A 16,533-nucleotide genomic window follows, 5' to 3' on the forward strand; every position below is an offset into this window, starting at 1 on the left:
AATGTGTGCAGCATTCACTGTCCCTTGGGAAATAATGCAAAGTCGAGCTTCATGCAGATCACCCTGATAGATAACCAGAATTGTATGTCAGAATGTAAACTGGGCCACAGATGGTAAGCACAATTAAATTAACCTAAAACTAACTGAATTAAAATGCCACAGCCCATACTGTTTTTTTTTTTTTTTTTAATTATTAGAATATAGACATTAAAGCAGCCATATTATGCTCATTTTCAGGTTCATAATTGTATTTTAAGGTTGTACCAGAATAAGTTTACATGGTTTAATTTTCAAAAAAACACCATATTTGTGTTCTACTGCAGTGCTCTCTCTCACTGCTGCAGATCCTCTTTTCAGCTGGTCTCTGTTTTAGCTACAGAGTGAGACCTCTTTTCTTCTTCTTCTTCTTCTTCTGTACTATCTTTGATTGCACTGCATATGCCCAGTAGCTCAGATGTAGATCATGTCAGCTAGCTAGTTCCATAGACAGTAAAAGAAAGGCTGTTTCTACAACTTCGGTCAGTTACAAGGCAGGATTAGCTGGGAGACTTCTAAATGAGGGCGCACATGTAAGTAGTTCTTTTGTAGATTATGGTGAACTTGTGTGTGTTGTAGCAGTGCTTTGCTATTGAGAACGAGGTAGCATGCTAGCGTTAGCATGCTAGCGTTAGCCATAGCGTTAGCATACTAACACTACGAGCTAATGGTTGCGGTTAGCCTGCTCGTTTCGGCTTGTGACGTCAGAAGCCGTGCCGATTTTGAACAGCTCACCCAGAGACTGAAGGCAGGACACATTCAGAAACTGTATCTCACTCTAAACAGCATGGGTGGATTTTTTTCAAAGTTTGTATGTGTGTGGAAGCACCAGAGACACAAAATAACACCCCAAATCCCAGAAAAAGTGATTTTTTCATAATATGGGCACTTTAAGAGAATAAATCGTTATGCAAGTACTTTTACTTTTAATACTTAAAGTACATTTAAAATCAGGTACTTTTTACTTTTCCTTAAGTAGGGTTTTCATTGTTGTACTTTTACTTTTACTAAAGTAAATATATCTCTGGTTATTTGTACTTCTACTTAAGTACCGAGATTCAGTACTTCCTCCACCACTGCCCGATGAACACGTAGCTAAAAAGCAAAAATGTTTCTGCAGGTACCGGGAGGACTGGGTAGGGAAATACCCCTGGATTACTGCAGTTTTACGTGATGCAAACAAAGTGTTTTGCAATGTATGTAGGAAGGTTTGGTATTTCACACGGGGGGGAGTCAGACGTCAGGCTGTATGCTAGCAGCAAACTACATGTAACTATAACAGCACAACTGTACAGACCAACATTTTGTGTTTGTTTTATTTGTTTCATAATGACACTTGAGTTCATGATTTTAATGATTTTTTATTTGTATTTTAGGGTTTACATGACAGACAGTTGAATTCCTGAATAAAAATAAAAAATCATTTTGGTGCAGAGTTTTGAAATTCATGTTACCCCCCCCCCCCGTCTCGTCCCCGTCTTGTCTCAAATTTTACCCATTCTCATCTGGTCACCCTAGAACTATATGAAGCAGGTAATTTAAAAAAAAATCCGGCTCCTCTGGCACCAACTACAGCCTGTAGTTCGATTTGCAAAAATCCATAGCTCCCTGCTCAGATGCACCAATCAGGGCCAGGGGGGGGGGGGTGTCTAACTGCATGTCAATCACTGCTCATGCACATGCATTAGGCTCGTTCGAGATGAGCCAGGTCTGCGCAGAATCTATCACCGGCGATCGCCGCTTGCTCTGATGTCATGCACACGTGTGCAACGATAACCTCACTGAGACTCTGAGACACAGGCAGCGCAGTTGCTTTTCACTGACTGCAAGACCCAGGCGGACCCAGGGCATGCTGGGAAATGCCGGCCTCTCAGCTGATCTAACAGGTGATTGGGTCAGAATCGACTCGACATGATGATGTTTTACATAAACTTTCTTTTATTTTGAATTGGAGGGGTTTTAACTGCTATTTGTCTGATTTAAAGGCTTATTCTGTAAACCACATGTTGTGTAGAAATCAGAGAGACTAAATCTGTTCAGATTACGGATCATCTACAGTGTGTTGTTAATTAAAACCAGCAACAGATCGCATGTAGAGCATTTTGAGAGCTACTCTGTCATAATTAAAACAACTGGAGACTGTGTACAAGATGATATATGGGTCTGATACCATTTCATTAAATCGGAATCGGACCAGTGTTTCTGTGACTTCCTGTTCAGCCTGAAGGCTGCTGGAAACAGAAACTGTCCGACTTGACAGCGGATTTTTTTCACCGCCCCCTGCTGCTGCCGCCTGCTCTCGTCCACTTTACAGGCGAGGCGTAGTTCATCTCGAACAAGCCTATTAATTCTCCCTTGTGGGGGGAGGGGCTTAGGAGACCATTTGAGCTTTAGTGCTAAGGGGGGAGGGACTGAGAAGTTGTCTATGTTCAATTTTTTTGGCTAAGTACTGGATCTTCGCAATCCTACCTACAGCAACTTTAATTGATAGGACAGCTAGGTGAGAAAGGGGAGAGAGAGGGGGAAGACATACAGGAAATCGTCACAGACTCGAATCCTGGAGCTCTGGTCGAGGCATAAGCCTCGAAGTATATGTGCGCCTATTCTACCCACTGAGCCAACCTGGCCACCGGTTGCTTTAATTTTAAGCTAAGAAAGTGTGTCTGTCTGAAGTAGTGGTGTTTTTAGCAGTTGATGCCGTAATTTTACACCAAGAAAGTGTGTCTGTCAGTCGGTTAGAGAGGATGGCGAGTAGCATTTGTTGCATTAAATTTAAGCGGAGATAAGGTGCTTATCAGTCAGGAACAGAGCTCCGCGTGAGCATGGGCTTTTATGATTGTCAACATAGCCAGCATTTAACTTAGCTAGTCCGCTGATCAACATTGTTGGATGCTGTGTTCTCAACCTGGCAATCACTGTAAACTTCGAGTCTGGGGAGGAGGGAGCAGGGGAGATGACTCTCTCCAGTATTGAATTTGGAATGCAGTAACTATTTAAACGCTAGCTGACCCTGGTTGGACCTTATATTTTATATAAATAGCATTTTCCAACACAAATGTCTCAATGCTGTTTCAAAACCTTCTTTACACTGCCAGGAATAACATTCTGGTGAGGAAATAGTGAATCCCTTGCCTGTTTATTTTGTTGTTCTAAGTAAAAAGAAAAAAAAAAATCTGAATTAAGCCAATTAAAACCTCCCATGTGTGATTTTTGACTGCAGAATTCTCCCAGGTTGCTAAAACTCATATTTCTGATAAGTGTCACTTGGTCTGGTATGGCTAATGTTAGCAAAGCCTGCATAGGCCTATTGCGGTATCGAGCCAGCTCGTTGGGTTTATGACCTATATCTACTTGTGCTACTGCTACGTTATTCTTTAGCATGATGTCACATAGACTCGCTTTAAGTTGGTGCTGTAACACAAATTTGTGACATGTCACCTTTGACTGTTGTATTGAATCTCTTTAGGATATTTTGGTTCCTTTTTTTTTTTTTTTTTGAAAAGTAGTTGGAAAATGGGTTTTGGATTTTTTAAGGTTGTTTTGTGGGTGGAAGGAACAGTTACAGTTTAGTATATGGTTAAGATTTTTTGAGCAGGTGTAGTCGCTGTTCAAAAATAATAGTCAAGATTGTAAGGACTAAAGATGTGGTACGCCATAATACTAACCCAAAGTCTTTGTTTTCTTACTAAAAATGTATGTCTTGCTAAGACTTAGCTCATAAACTACCTTACAAGCATTTGTGTCACAAATTCACAAGTAATCTGCACCTTTATTTCTAACGATAACAGAAGTGGCTTCTTTGCCAACTTTGTCTTTGTCATCATGCCCTGATAAACTTTCTCTTTACTCAAATACATTGCAAAACATCACACAAGAGACAATTTATTTTCTTCTTTGTATTGTGATCATTGTACAGTTTATCAGAAATTGTACAAACTACAAGAAATCCACAGACTACAGATATGCATGATTACATAAATACACTTTGTATAAATAAGAACATTGACAGTGCATTGTTTTGTATATATATATATATATATATATATATATATATATCATGTACACCATATGATAATACTTGTACTTGTTTAGTTTTTGCAGTGACTAAACAGGACAGCATTAGTAACTGTCTCTAAGTTAAATATTGCTATATCACTGTTTTTGACATCCCAGGGCTTAATTAAAAACAAAGTTACATTTTATAGTCAATTTATCCAAAGCTGGAAATTAAATTGGAAATCAACACGGATGCTATTGCTTGCTTTACAGTAGCCATGACAACAATACCAGGCAGGATGCAGTGACGAGACTGATTTTGTGGCTTACTCCACCCGAAGCTGTAAATGAGGAGAAGGACATTAGTTTAACAAACAGTTGTGTACCTTTTAAAAAAATGTTTTGATCAAGTAGCACTCAGTATTGCTTACAGATGCCATTCACGTTGATGGAGCTGCCTTCAATGTCGAAGCCATTGACGCTTGAAGCTGCGTTGATCAAAGCACTTCCAATCTGAGTGTTATTAGGAGCAAACGTGCTTACAAAGCTAAGGTCCATGGTGTTGATGACTGATCCACTGCTGCAGAAAGAGAAACACATAATATAGTTTTAAATATCAGATTAAGTCCACTATTCTTAAATTATATTACCTGAACATAAATTAAATTACCTGAATGCCACCACTGTCAAGGACCTGAAGGAGGAAGAGAATGTCCTTTGGAAGACAGGTTCAAGCTGCAGAAACAAAATACGTTGTATTTAAAGACTTTTTACTTTGAACAGTGAAGTGTGTGTACATATGAGTTGTACAGTGAGCTGGAGGTGTAGTTTTATCTTGCTAACGTATTCCCCTTAATGTCTCTGTCATCGATTCTTTCTGGAAATTTGAACAAGTGACGTTTTTATATGTAGACTGTCAAGGGATTGTTCAGTTCTTTGGTGAGTGCTTGAACTCTCTGATAAAGAAATTCAATAGGTGTACAAGGATATTTCATTCTAAGGGTGAGACTTACCTGTCCCTTTATTATTGCAGCTCGATTTTTAAAAGCTGTTGATGATGGATTCAGCAAGTCGTTTGTAAAAGTGCTTTTAACAGATCTGAAAGACACCCTAGCTGTTGTGAGTGCTACAGTTGTAGGTGCAGCAGTAGTGGATACAGTAGTTGTAGGTGCAGCAGTAGTGGATACAGTAGTTGTAGGTGGAGCAGTAGTGGATACAGTAGTTGTAGGTGCAGCTGTAGTAGGCGCAGCAGTTGTAGGTTCTGCAGTTGCATTTGAAACTGGACCTGCTGTAAAAACATATTTAAAGAAATGATTGGTGCCCAAACGAAAAGGATTTCTTGTCGAACTGACTTTGGTGCCAGTTTCACAGACTTATAAGAACCATCATAAAATGTTTACAAATAGTTTGGCATCTTATGTAATCCTGAAGTGGCCAATGTAAATAAAATGTTAAAGTTAGTGACACATTATTTACATAACAAGCATTCTGACTGCATACAAGGTAGCTTAGAGAATAGCTCATCCTTCATGGATTGAACTGTACAACACGGAAGTTGTCTTTATGAAGGGGTTTTACATAAGAGCGAAACGTTTATGGTTACTTACCTAATAGTATGACTGATCCTGGATCTATGCTCACTTCGAAGGTATTGTTGGGATTACTCACAGCTGTTACTAAGACATTAGCAACTTCAGTATTCTGTGGGAGATCTGCAATAGGAGTAGTGCTATTGAACACAACCTCAAATACTGCTTCAGTTCCATTTGCTCGTGAAGGTAAGGCCCTGTATCAACAAACCAAACGGGACAAGAGTTAATAAATTATATGACTGTTTTTTGTATTGCCTGGTGTCATGTGCGATTTACACAGGACACTATTAACATTAGATTATACTAATTTCAAGATCAAAACCCTGCATATTAATTCAAATCAATAAACCACTATAGAAAAATGTTTTTACCTGAACTGTTGCACCTTGCATCTGTTAAAAAAACTTCCATATTGTTTTAGGTAAATCACAGTCAGCTGCAAGAAAACAATATTGAGGGACCTTAAGTAGCTTTCAAGTACATACAATTTCACTGTAATTAATGTAATGTATACAAATCTTAACAGATTTGAGTTTTAGGTAAAATATTCTATGCAATCCTCATTTAAAACGCTGACGCAATCAATGACAAGTGTATCATTTGAAAATGCACTCACAGTATTTATGACTTTTTGTGCAAGAGTTTTGAAATCATTGCTGTTGGGGTCAGTAAGGGCAGGTGAAAAAGGTACTGCTGTCAAGCCTACTGAGAGGCTATAAACTGGTTCAGGGGCCAAAGTGATTGGTGCTGCTGTTATAGGCACGGCTGTTGTTGGTGCGGCTGTTGTTGGTGCTGCTGTTGTAGGTGCTGCTGTTGTTGGTGCAGCAGTTGTAGGTGCTGCTGTTATAGGCACGGCTGTTGTTTGTGCGGCTGTTGTTGGTGCTGCTGTCGTAGGTGCTGCTGTTGTTGGTGCTGCTGTTGTAGGTGCAGCTGTCGTAGGTGCAGCTGTCGTAGATGCGGCTGTTATTGGTGCTGCTGTTATTGGTGCTGCTGTTGTAGCTGCGGCTGTGGTTGTCGTTGCTGCAGCTGTGGTTGTCGTTGGAGCAGCTGTGGTTGTTGTTGCTGCTTCTGTGGTTGTTGATGGGGCAGCTGTGGTTGTTGTTGGAGCAGCTGTGGTTGTTGTTGGGGCAGCTGTGGTTGTCGTTGCTGTAGCTGTGGTTGTTGTTGGGGCAGCTGCGGTTGTCGTTGCTGCAGCTGTGGTTGTTGTTGGGGCAGCTGTGGTTGTTGTTGAAGCAGCTGTGGTAGTCGTTGCTGCAGCTGTGGTTGTCGTTGGAGCAGCTGTGGTTGTCGTTGCTGCTTCTGCGGTTGTTGTTGGAGCAGCTGTGGTTGTCGTTGCTGCAGCTGTGGTTGTTGATGCTGCAGTTGTGGTTGTCGTTGGACCAGCTGTGGTTGTTGTTGGGGCAGCTGTGGTTGTTGTTGGAGCAGCTGTAGTTGTTGTTGGAGCAGCTGTGGTTGTTGTTGGAACAGCCGTGGTTGTCGTTGCTGCAGCTGTGGTTGTCGTTGCTGCTTCTGTGGTTGTTGATGGGGCAGCTGTGGTTGTTGCTGCTTCTGTGGTTGTTGTTGGGGCAGCTGTGGTTGTCGTTGCTGTAGCTGTGGTTTGCGTTGCTGCTTCTGTGGTTGTTGTTGGGGCAGCTGTGGGTGTTGTTGAAGCAGCTGTGGTTGTCGTTGGAGCAGCTGTGGTTGTCGTTGCTGCAGCTGTGGTTGTTGTTGGGGCAGCTGTGGTTGTTGATGCTGCAGTTGTGGTTGTCGTTGGACCAGCTGTGGTTGTTGTTGGGGCAGCTGTGGTTGTTGTTGGAGCAGCTGTAGTTGTTGTTGGAGCAGCTGTGGTTGTTGTTGGAACAGCCGTGGTTGTCGTTGCTGCAGCTGTGGTTGTCGTTGCTGCTTCTGTGGTTGTTGATGGGGCAGCTGTGGTTGTTGCTGCTTCTGTGGTTGTTGTTGGGGCAGCTGTGGTTGTCGTTGCTGCAGCTGTGGTTTGCGTTGCTGCTTCTGTGGTTGTTGTTGGGGCAGCTGTGGGTGTTGTTGAAGCAGCTGTGGTTGTCGTTGGAGCAGCTGTGGTTGTCGTTGCTGCTTCTGCGGTTGTTGTTGGGGCAGCTGTGGTTGTTGTTGCTGCAGCTGTGGTTGTCGTAGCAGCTGTGGTTGACGTTGCTGCAGCTGTGGTTGTCGTTGGAGCAGCTGTGGTTGTCGTTGATGCAGCAGTGGTTGTCGTTGGAGCAGCTGTGGTTGTCGTTGCTGCTTCTGTGGTTGTTGTTGGGGCAGCTGTGGTTGCCGTTGCTGCTTCTGTGGTTGTTGTTGGAGCAGCTGTGGTTGTCGGAGCAGCTGTGGTTGTTGTTGCTGCAGCTGTGGTTGTCGTTGGAGCAGCTGTGGTTGTCGTTGCTGCAGCTGTGGTTGTCGTTGGAGCAGCTGTGGTTGTCGTTGCTGCAGCTGTGGTTGTCGTTGCTGCTTCTGTGGTTGTTGTTGGAGCAGCTGTGGTTGTCGGAGCAGCTGTGGTTGTTGTTGCTGCAGCTGTGGTTGTCGTTGGAGCAGCTGTGGTTGTCGTTGCTGCTTCTGCGGTTGTTGTTGGAGCAGCTGTGGTTGTCGTTGCTGCAGCTGTGGTTGTTGTTGGGGCAGCTGTGGTTGTTGATGCTGCAGTTGTGGTTGTCGTTGGACCAGCTGTGGTTGTTGTTGGGGCAGCTGTGGTTGTTGTTGGAGCAGCTGTAGTTGTTGTTGGAGCAGCTGTGGTTGTTGTTGGAACAGCCGTGGTTGTCGTTGCTGCAGCTGTGGTTGTCGTTGCTGCTTCTGTGGTTGTTGATGGGGCAGCTGTGGTTGTTGCTGCTTCTGTGGTTGTTGTTGGGGCAGCTGTGGTTGTCGTTGCTGCAGCTGTGGTTTGCGTTGCTGCTTCTGTGGTTGTTGTTGGGGCAGCTGTGGGTGTTGTTGAAGCAGCTGTGGTTGTCGTTGGAGCAGCTGTGGTTGTCGTTGCTGCTTCTGCGGTTGTTGTTGGGGCAGCTGTGGTTGTTGTTGCTGCAGCTGTGGTTGTCGTAGCAGCTGTGGTTGACGTTGCTGCAGCTGTGGTTGTCGTTGGAGCAGCTGTGGTTGTCGTTGATGCAGCAGTGGTTGTCGTTGGAGCAGCTGTGGTTGTCGTTGCTGCTTCTGTGGTTGTTGTTGGGGCAGCTGTGGTTGCCGTTGCTGCTTCTGTGGTTGTTGTTGGAGCAGCTGTGGTTGTCGGAGCAGCTGTGGTTGTTGTTGCTGCAGCTGTGGTTGTCGTTGGAGCAGCTGTGGTTGTCGTTGCTGCAGCTGTGGTTGTCGTTGGAGCAGCTGTGGTTGTCGTTGCTGCAGCTGTGGTTGTCGTTGCTGCTTCTGTGGTTGTTGTTGGAGCAGCTGTGGTTGTCGGAGCAGCTGTGGTTGTTGTTGCTGCAGCTGTGGTTGTCGTTGGAGCAGCTGTGGTTGTCGTTGCTGCAGCTGTGGTTGTCGTTGGAGCAGCTGTGGTTGTCGTTGCTGCAGCTGTGGTTGTCGTTGCTGCTTCTGTGGTTGTTGTTGGGGCAGCTGTGGGTGTTGTTGAAGCAGCTGTGGTTGTCGTTGGAGCAGCTGTGGTTGTCGTTGCTGCTTCTGCGGTTGTTGTTGGGGCAGCTGTGGTTGTTGTTGCTGCAGCTGTGGTTGTCGTAGCAGCTGTGGTTGTCGTTGCTGCAGCTGTGGTTGTCGTTGGAGCAGCTGTGGTTGTCGTTGATGCAGCAGTGGTTGTCGTTGGAGCAGCTGTGGTTGTCGTTGCTGCTTCTGTGGTTGTTGTTGGGGCAGCTGTGGTTGCCGTTGCTGCTTCTGTGGTTGTTGTTGGGGCAGCTGTGGTTGTTGTTGGAGCAGCTGTGGTTGTTGTTGCTGCAGCTGTGGTTGTTGTTGGGGCAGCTGTGGTTGTTGATGCTGCAGTTGTGGTTGTCGTTGGACCAGCTGTGGTTGTCGTTGCTGCAGCTGTGGTTGTTGTTGGGGCAGCTGTGGTTGTTGATGCTGCAGTTGTGGTTGTCGTTGGACCAGCTGTGGTTGTTGTTGGGGCAGCTGTGGTTGTTGTTGGAGCAGCTGTAGTTGTTGTTGGAGCAGCTGTGGTTGTCGTTGCTGCTTCTGCGGTTGTTGTTGGGGCAGCTGTGGTTGTTGTTGCTGCAGCTGTGGTTGTCGTAGCAGCTGTGGTTGTCGTTGCTGCAGCTGTGGTTGTCGTTGGAGCAGCTGTGGTTGTCGTTGATGCAGCTGTGGTTGTCGTTGCTGCAGCTGTGGTTGTCGTTGGAGCAGCTGTGGTTGTCGTTGCTGCAGCTGTGGTTGTCGTTGCTGCTTCTGTGGTTGTTGTTGGAGCAGCTGTGGTTGTCGGAGCAGCTGTGGTTGTTGTTGCTGCAGCTGTGGTTGTCGTTGGAGCAGCTGTGGTTGTCGTTGCTGCTTCTGCGGTTGTTGTTGGAGCAGCTGTGGTTGTCGTTGCTGCAGCTGTGGTTGTTGTTGGGGCAGCTGTGGTTGTTGATGCTGCAGTTGTGGTTGTCGTTGGACCAGCTGTGGTTGTTGTTGGGGCAGCTGTGGTTGTTGTTGGAGCAGCTGTAGTTGTTGTTGGAGCAGCTGTGGTTGTTGTTGGAACAGCCGTGGTTGTCGTTGCTGCAGCTGTGGTTGTCGTTGCTGCTTCTGTGGTTGTTGATGGGGCAGCTGTGGTTGTTGCTGCTTCTGTGGTTGTTGTTGGGGCAGCTGTGGTTGTCGTTGCTGCAGCTGTGGTTTGCGTTGCTGCTTCTGTGGTTGTTGTTGGGGCAGCTGTGGTTGTTGTTGGGGCAGCTGTGGTTGTCGTTGCTGCAGCTGTGGTTGTCGTTGCTGCTTCTGTGGTTGTTGTTGGAGCAGCTGTGGTTGTCGGAGCAGCTGTGGTTGTTGTTGCTGCAGCTGTGGTTGTCGTTGGAGCAGCTGTGGTTGTCGTTGCTGCAGCTGTGGTTGTCGTTGGAGCAGCTGTGGTTGTCGTTGCTGCAGCTGTGGTTGTCGTTGCTGCTTCTGTGGTTGTTGTTGGGGCAGCTGTGGGTGTTGTTGAAGCAGCTGTGGTTGTCGTTGGAGCAGCTGTGGTTGTCGTTGCTGCTTCTGCGGTTGTTGTTGGGGCAGCTGTGGTTGTTGTTGCTGCAGCTGTGGTTGTCGTAGCAGCTGTGGTTGTCGTTGCTGCAGCTGTGGTTGTCGTTGGAGCAGCTGTGGTTGTCGTTGATGCAGCAGTGGTTGTCGTTGGAGCAGCTGTGGTTGTCGTTGCTGCTTCTGTGGTTGTTGTTGGGGCAGCTGTGGTTGCCGTTGCTGCTTCTGTGGTTGTTGTTGGGGCAGCTGTGGTTGTTGTTGGAGCAGCTGTGGTTGTCGTTGCTGCAGCTGTGGTTGTTGTTGGGGCAGCTGTGGTTGTTGATGCTGCAGTTGTGGTTGTCGTTGGACCAGCTGTGGTTGTCGTTGCTGCAGCTGTGGTTGTTGTTGGGGCAGCTGTGGTTGTTGATGCTGCAGTTGTGGTTGTCGTTGGACCAGCTGTGGTTGTTGTTGGGGCAGCTGTGGTTGTTGTTGGAGCAGCTGTAGTTGTTGTTGGAGCAGCTGTGGTTGTCGTTGCTGCTTCTGCGGTTGTTGTTGGGGCAGCTGTGGTTGTTGTTGCTGCAGCTGTGGTTGTCGTAGCAGCTGTGGTTGTCGTTGCTGCAGCTGTGGTTGTCGTTGGAGCAGCTGTGGTTGTCGTTGATGCAGCTGTGGTTGTCGTTGCTGCAGCTGTGGTTGTCGTTGGAGCAGCTGTGGTTGTCGTTGCTGCAGCTGTGGTTGTCGTTGCTGCTTCTGTGGTTGTTGTTGGAGCAGCTGTGGTTGTCGGAGCAGCTGTGGTTGTTGTTGCTGCAGCTGTGGTTGTCGTTGGAGCAGCTGTGGTTGTCGTTGCTGCTTCTGCGGTTGTTGTTGGAGCAGCTGTGGTTGTCGTTGCTGCAGCTGTGGTTGTTGTTGGGGCAGCTGTGGTTGTTGATGCTGCAGTTGTGGTTGTCGTTGGACCAGCTGTGGTTGTTGTTGGGGCAGCTGTGGTTGTTGTTGGAGCAGCTGTAGTTGTTGTTGGAGCAGCTGTGGTTGTTGTTGGAACAGCCGTGGTTGTCGTTGCTGCAGCTGTGGTTGTCGTTGCTGCTTCTGTGGTTGTTGATGGGGCAGCTGTGGTTGTTGCTGCTTCTGTGGTTGTTGTTGGGGCAGCTGTGGTTGTCGTTGCTGCAGCTGTGGTTTGCGTTGCTGCTTCTGTGGTTGTTGTTGGGGCAGCTGTTGGTGTTGTTGAAGCAGCTGTGGTTGTCGTTGGAGCAGCTGTGGTTGTCGTTGCTGCTTCTGCGGTTGTTGTTGGGGCAGCTGTGGTTGTTGTTGCTGCAGCTGTGGTTGTCGTAGCAGCTGTGGTTGACGTTGCTGCAGCTGTGGTTGTCGTTGGAGCAGCTGTGGTTGTCGTTGATGCAGCAGTGGTTGTCGTTGGAGCAGCTGTGGTTGTCGTTGCTGCTTCTGTGGTTGTTGTTGGGGCAGCTGTGGTTGCCGTTGCTGCTTCTGTGGTTGTTGTTGGAGCAGCTGTGGTTGTCGGAGCAGCTGTGGTTGTTGTTGCTGCAGCTGTGGTTGTCGTTGGAGCAGCTGTGGTTGTCGTTGCTGCAGCTGTGGTTGTCGTTGGAGCAGCTGTGGTTGTCGTTGCTGCAGCTGTGGTTGTCGTTGCTGCTTCTGTGGTTGTTGTTGGGGCAGCTGTGGGTGTTGTTGAAGCAGCTGTGGTTGTCGTTGGAGCAGCTGTGGTTGTCGTTGCTGCTTCTGCGGTTGTTGTTGGGGCAGCTGTGGTTGTTGTTGCTGCAGCTGTGGTTGTCGTAGCAGCTGTGGTTGTCGTTGCTGCAGCTGTGGTTGTCGTTGGAGCAGCTGTGGTTGTCGTTGATGCAGCAGTGGTTGTCGTTGGAGCAGCTGTGGTTGTCGTTGCTGCTTCTGTGGTTGTTGTTGGGGCAGCTGTGGTTGCCGTTGCTGCTTCTGTGGTTGTTGTTGGGGCAGCTGTGGTTGTTGTTGGAGCAGCTGTGGTTGTCGTTGCTGCAGCTGTGGTTGTTGTTGGGGCAGCTGTGGTTGTTGATGCTGCAGTTGTGGTTGTCGTTGGACCAGCTGTGGTTGTTGTTGGGGCAGCTGTCGTTGTTGTTGGAGCAGCTGTAGTTGTTGTTGGAGCAGCTGTGGTTGTTGTTGGAACAGCCGTGGTTGTCGTTGCTGCAGCTGTGGTTGTCGTTGCTGCTTCTGTGGTTGTTGATGGGGCAGCTGTGGTTGTTGCTGCTTCTGTGGTTGTTGTTGGGGCAGCTGTGGTTGTCGTTGCTGCAGCTGTGGTTTGCGTTGCTGCTTCTGTGGTTGTTGTTGGGGCAGCTGTGGGTGTTGTTGAAGCAGCTGTGGTTGTCGTTGGAGCAGCTGTGGTTGTCGTTGCTGCTTCTGCGGTTGTTGTTGGAGCAGCTGTGGTTGTCGTTGCTGCAGCTGTGGTTGTTGTTGGGGCAGCTGTGGTTGTTGATGCTGCAGTTGTGGTTGTCGTTGGACCAGCTGTGGTTGTTGTTGGGGCAGCTGTGGTTGTTGTTGGAGCAGCTGTAGTTGTTGTTGGAGCAGCTGTGGTTGTTGTTGGAACAGCCGTGGTTGTCGTTGCTGCAGCTGTGGTTGTCGTTGCTGCTTCTGTGGTTGTTGATGGGGCAGCTGTGGTTGTTGCTGCTTCTGTGGTTGTTGTTGGGGCAGCTGTGGTTGTCGTTGCTGCAGCTGTGGTTTGCGTTGCTGCTTCTGTGGTTGTTGTTGGGGCAGCTGTGGGTGTTGTTGAAGCAGCTGTGGTTGTCGTTGGAGCAGCTGTGGTTGTCGTTGCTGCTTCTGCGGTTGTTGTTGTTGGGGCAGCTGTGGTTGTTGTTGCTGCAGCTGTGGTTGTCGTAGCAGCTGTGGTTGTCGTTGCTGCAGCTGTGGTTGTCGTTGGAGCAGCTGTGGTTGTCGTTGATGCAGCAGTGGTTGTCGTTGGAGCAGCTGTGGTTGTCGTTGCTGCTTCTGTGGTTGTTGTTGGGGCAGCTGTGGTTGCCGTTGCTGCTTCTGTGGTTGTTGTTGGAGCAGCTGTGGTTGTCGGAGCAGCTGTGGTTGTTGTTGCTGCAGCTGTGGTTGTCGTTGGAGCAGCTGTGGTTGTCGTTGCTGCAGCTGTGGTTGTCGTTGGAGCAGCTGTGGTTGTCGTTGCTGCAGCTGTGGTTGTCGTTGCTGCTTCTGTGGTTGTTGTTGGGGCAGCTGTGGGTGTTGTTGAAGCAGCTGTGGTTGTCGTTGGAGCAGCTGTGGTTGTCGTTGCTGCTTCTGCGGTTGTTGTTGGGGCAGCTGTGGTTGTTGTTGCTGCAGCTGTGGTTGTCGTAGCAGCTGTGGTTGTCGTTGCTGCAGCTGTGGTTGTCGTTGGAGCAGCTGTGGTTGTCGTTGATGCAGCAGTGGTTGTCGTTGGAGCAGCTGTGGTTGTCGTTGCTGCTTCTGTGGTTGTTGTTGGGGCAGCTGTGGTTGCCGTTGCTGCTTCTGTGGTTGTTGTTGGGGCAGCTGTGGTTGTTGTTGGAGCAGCTGTTGTTGTCGTTGCTGCAGCTGTGGTTGTTGTTGGGGCAGCTGTGGTTGTTGATGCTGCAGTTGTGGTTGTCGTTGGACCAGCTGTGGTTGTTGTTGGGGCAGCTGTCGTTGTTGTTGGAGCAGCTGTAGTTGTTGTTGGAGCAGCTGTGGTTGTTGTTGGAACAGCCGTGGTTGTCGTTGCTGCAGCTGTGGTTGTCGTTGCTGCTTCTGTGGTTGTTGATGGGGCAGCTGTGGTTGTTGCTGCTTCTGTGGTTGTTGTTGGGGCAGCTGTGGTTGTCGTTGCTGCAGCTGTGGTTTGCGTTGCTGCTTCTGTGGTTGTTGTTGGGGCAGCTGTGGGTGTTGTTGAAGCAGCTGTGGTTGTCGTTGGAGCAGCTGTGGTTGTCGTTGCTGCTTCTGCGGTTGTTGTTGGGGCAGCTGTGGTTGTTGTTGCTGCAGCTGTGGTTGTCGTAGCAGCTGTGGTTGTCGTTGATGCAGCAGTGGTTGTCGTTGGAGCAGCTGTGGTTGTCGTTGCTGCTTCTGTGGTTGTTGTTGGGGCAGCTGTGGTTGCCGTTACTGCTTCTGTGGTTGTTGTTGGGGCAGCTGTGGTTGTTGTTGGAGCAGCTGTGGTTGTCGGAGCAGCTGTGGTTGTTGTTGCTGCAGCTGTGGTTGTCGTTGGAGCAGCTGTGGTTGTCGTTGCTGCAGCTGTGGTTGTCGTTGGAGCAGCTGTGGTTGTCGTTGCTGCAGCTGTGGTTGTCGTTGGAGCAGCTGTGGTTGTCGTTGATGCAGCAGTGGTTGTCGTTGGAGCAGCTGTGGTTGTCGTTGCTGCTTCTGTGGTTGTTGTTGGGGCAGCTGTGGTTGTTGTTGGAGCAGCTGTGGTTGTCGGAGCAGCTGTGGTTGTTGTTGCTGCAGCTGTGGTTGTCGTTGGAGCAGCTGTGGTTGTCGTTGCTGCAGCTGTGGTTGTCGTTGGAGCAGCTGTGGTTGTCGTTGCTGCAGCTGTGGTTGTCGTTGCTGCTTCTGTGGTTGTTGTTGGGGCAGCTGTGGTTGTCGTTGCTGCAGCTGTGGTTGTCGTTGGAGCAGCTGTGGTTGTTGTTGCTGCTTCTGTGGTTGTTGTTGGGGCAGCTGTGGTTGTCGTTGCTGCAGCTGTGGTTGTCGGTTGAGCCGCTGTGGTTGTCGTTGCTGCTTCTGTGGTTGTTGATGGGGCAGCTGTGGTTGTTGTTGGAGCAACTGTGGTTGTTGTTGGGGCAGCTGTGGTTGTCGTTGCTGTAGCTGTGGTTGTTGTTGGGGCAGCTGCGGTTGTCGTTGCTGCAGCTGTGGTTGTTGTTGGAGCAGCTGTGGTTGTCGTTGCTGCAGCTGTGGTTGTTGTTGGGGCAGCTGTGGTTGTCGTTGCTGCAGCTGTGGTTGTCGTTGCTGCTTCTGTGGTTGTCGTTGGAGCAGCTGTGGTTGTCGTTGCTGCTTCTGCGGTTGTTGTTGGAGCAGCTGTGGTTGTCGTTGCTGCAGCTGTGGTTGTTGTTGGGGCAGCTGTGGTTGTTGATTCTGCAGTTGTGGTTGTCGTTGGAGCAGCTGTGGTTGTTGTTGGAGCAGCTGTAGTTGTTGTTGGAGCAGCTGTGGTTGTTGTTGGAACAGCCGTGGTTGTCGTTGCTGCAGCTGTGGTTGTCGTTGCTGCTTCTGTGGTTGTTGATGGAGCAGCTGTGGTTGTTGCTGCTTCTGTGGTTGTTGTTGGGGCAGCTGTGGTTGTTGTTGGAGCAGCTGTGGTTGTCGGAGCAGCTGTGGTTGTTGTTGCTGCAGCTGTAGTTGTCGTTGCTGCAGCTGTGGTTGTCGTTGCTGCTTCTGTGGTTGTTGTTGGGGCAGCTGTGGTTGTCGTTGCTGCAGCTGTGGTTGTCGTTGGAGCAGCTGTGGTTGTCGTTGCTGCTTCTGTTGTTGTCATTGCTGCAGCAGTGGTTGTCGTTGGAGCAGCTGTGGTTGTCGTTGCTGCTTCTGTGGTTGTTGTTGGGGCAGCTGTGGTTGCCGTTGCTGCTTCTGTGGTTGTTGTTGGGGCAGCTGTGGTTGTTGTTGGAGCAGCTGTGGTTGTCGGAGCAGCTGTGGTTGTTGTTGCTGCAGCTGTAGTTGTCGTTGGAGCAGCTGTGGTTGTCGTTGCTGCAGCTGTGGTTGTTGTTGGGGCAGCTGTGGTTGTTGTTGGAGCAGCTGTGGTTGTCATTGCTGCAGCTGTGGTTGTCGCTGCTTCTGTGGTTGTTGTTGGGGCAGCTGTGGTTGTCGTTGGAGCAGCTGTGGTTGTTGTTGGGGCAGCTGTGGTTGTCGTTGCTGCATCTGTGATTGTCGTTGCTGCAGCTGTGGTTGTCGTTGCTGCTTCTGTGGTTGTTGTTGGGTCAGCTGTGTTCTGTACTTGAGAATTTGCGGTCACTGCTAACACACAAAAATT

The 16,533-nt window shown here is 48.8% G+C and overlaps 1 protein-coding gene across 1 annotated transcript; it reads right to left on the reverse strand.

Annotated features, from left to right (window-relative positions):
• Positions 1-4,358: 4,358 nt before the first annotated feature.
• LOC116049075 (bromodomain-containing protein DDB_G0280777-like) lies at positions 4,359-15,959 on the reverse strand (the record flags this gene model as incomplete). The annotated part of the gene is made up of 6 exons (XM_035994256.1): positions 4,359-4,373; positions 4,477-4,612; positions 4,703-4,767; positions 6,900-7,256; positions 10,362-10,412; positions 15,207-15,959. Coding segments are annotated over 6 exons (1,377 nt in total), but the record flags the coding sequence as incomplete, so codon positions are not given.
• Between the last annotated feature and the right edge of the window lie 574 nt (positions 15,960-16,533).

The sequence above is a fragment of the Sander lucioperca genome, chromosome 17 (assembly GCF_008315115.2).
Source record: "Sander lucioperca isolate FBNREF2018 chromosome 17, SLUC_FBN_1.2, whole genome shotgun sequence".
Lineage (NCBI taxonomy): Eukaryota > Metazoa > Chordata > Actinopteri > Perciformes > Percidae > Sander > Sander lucioperca.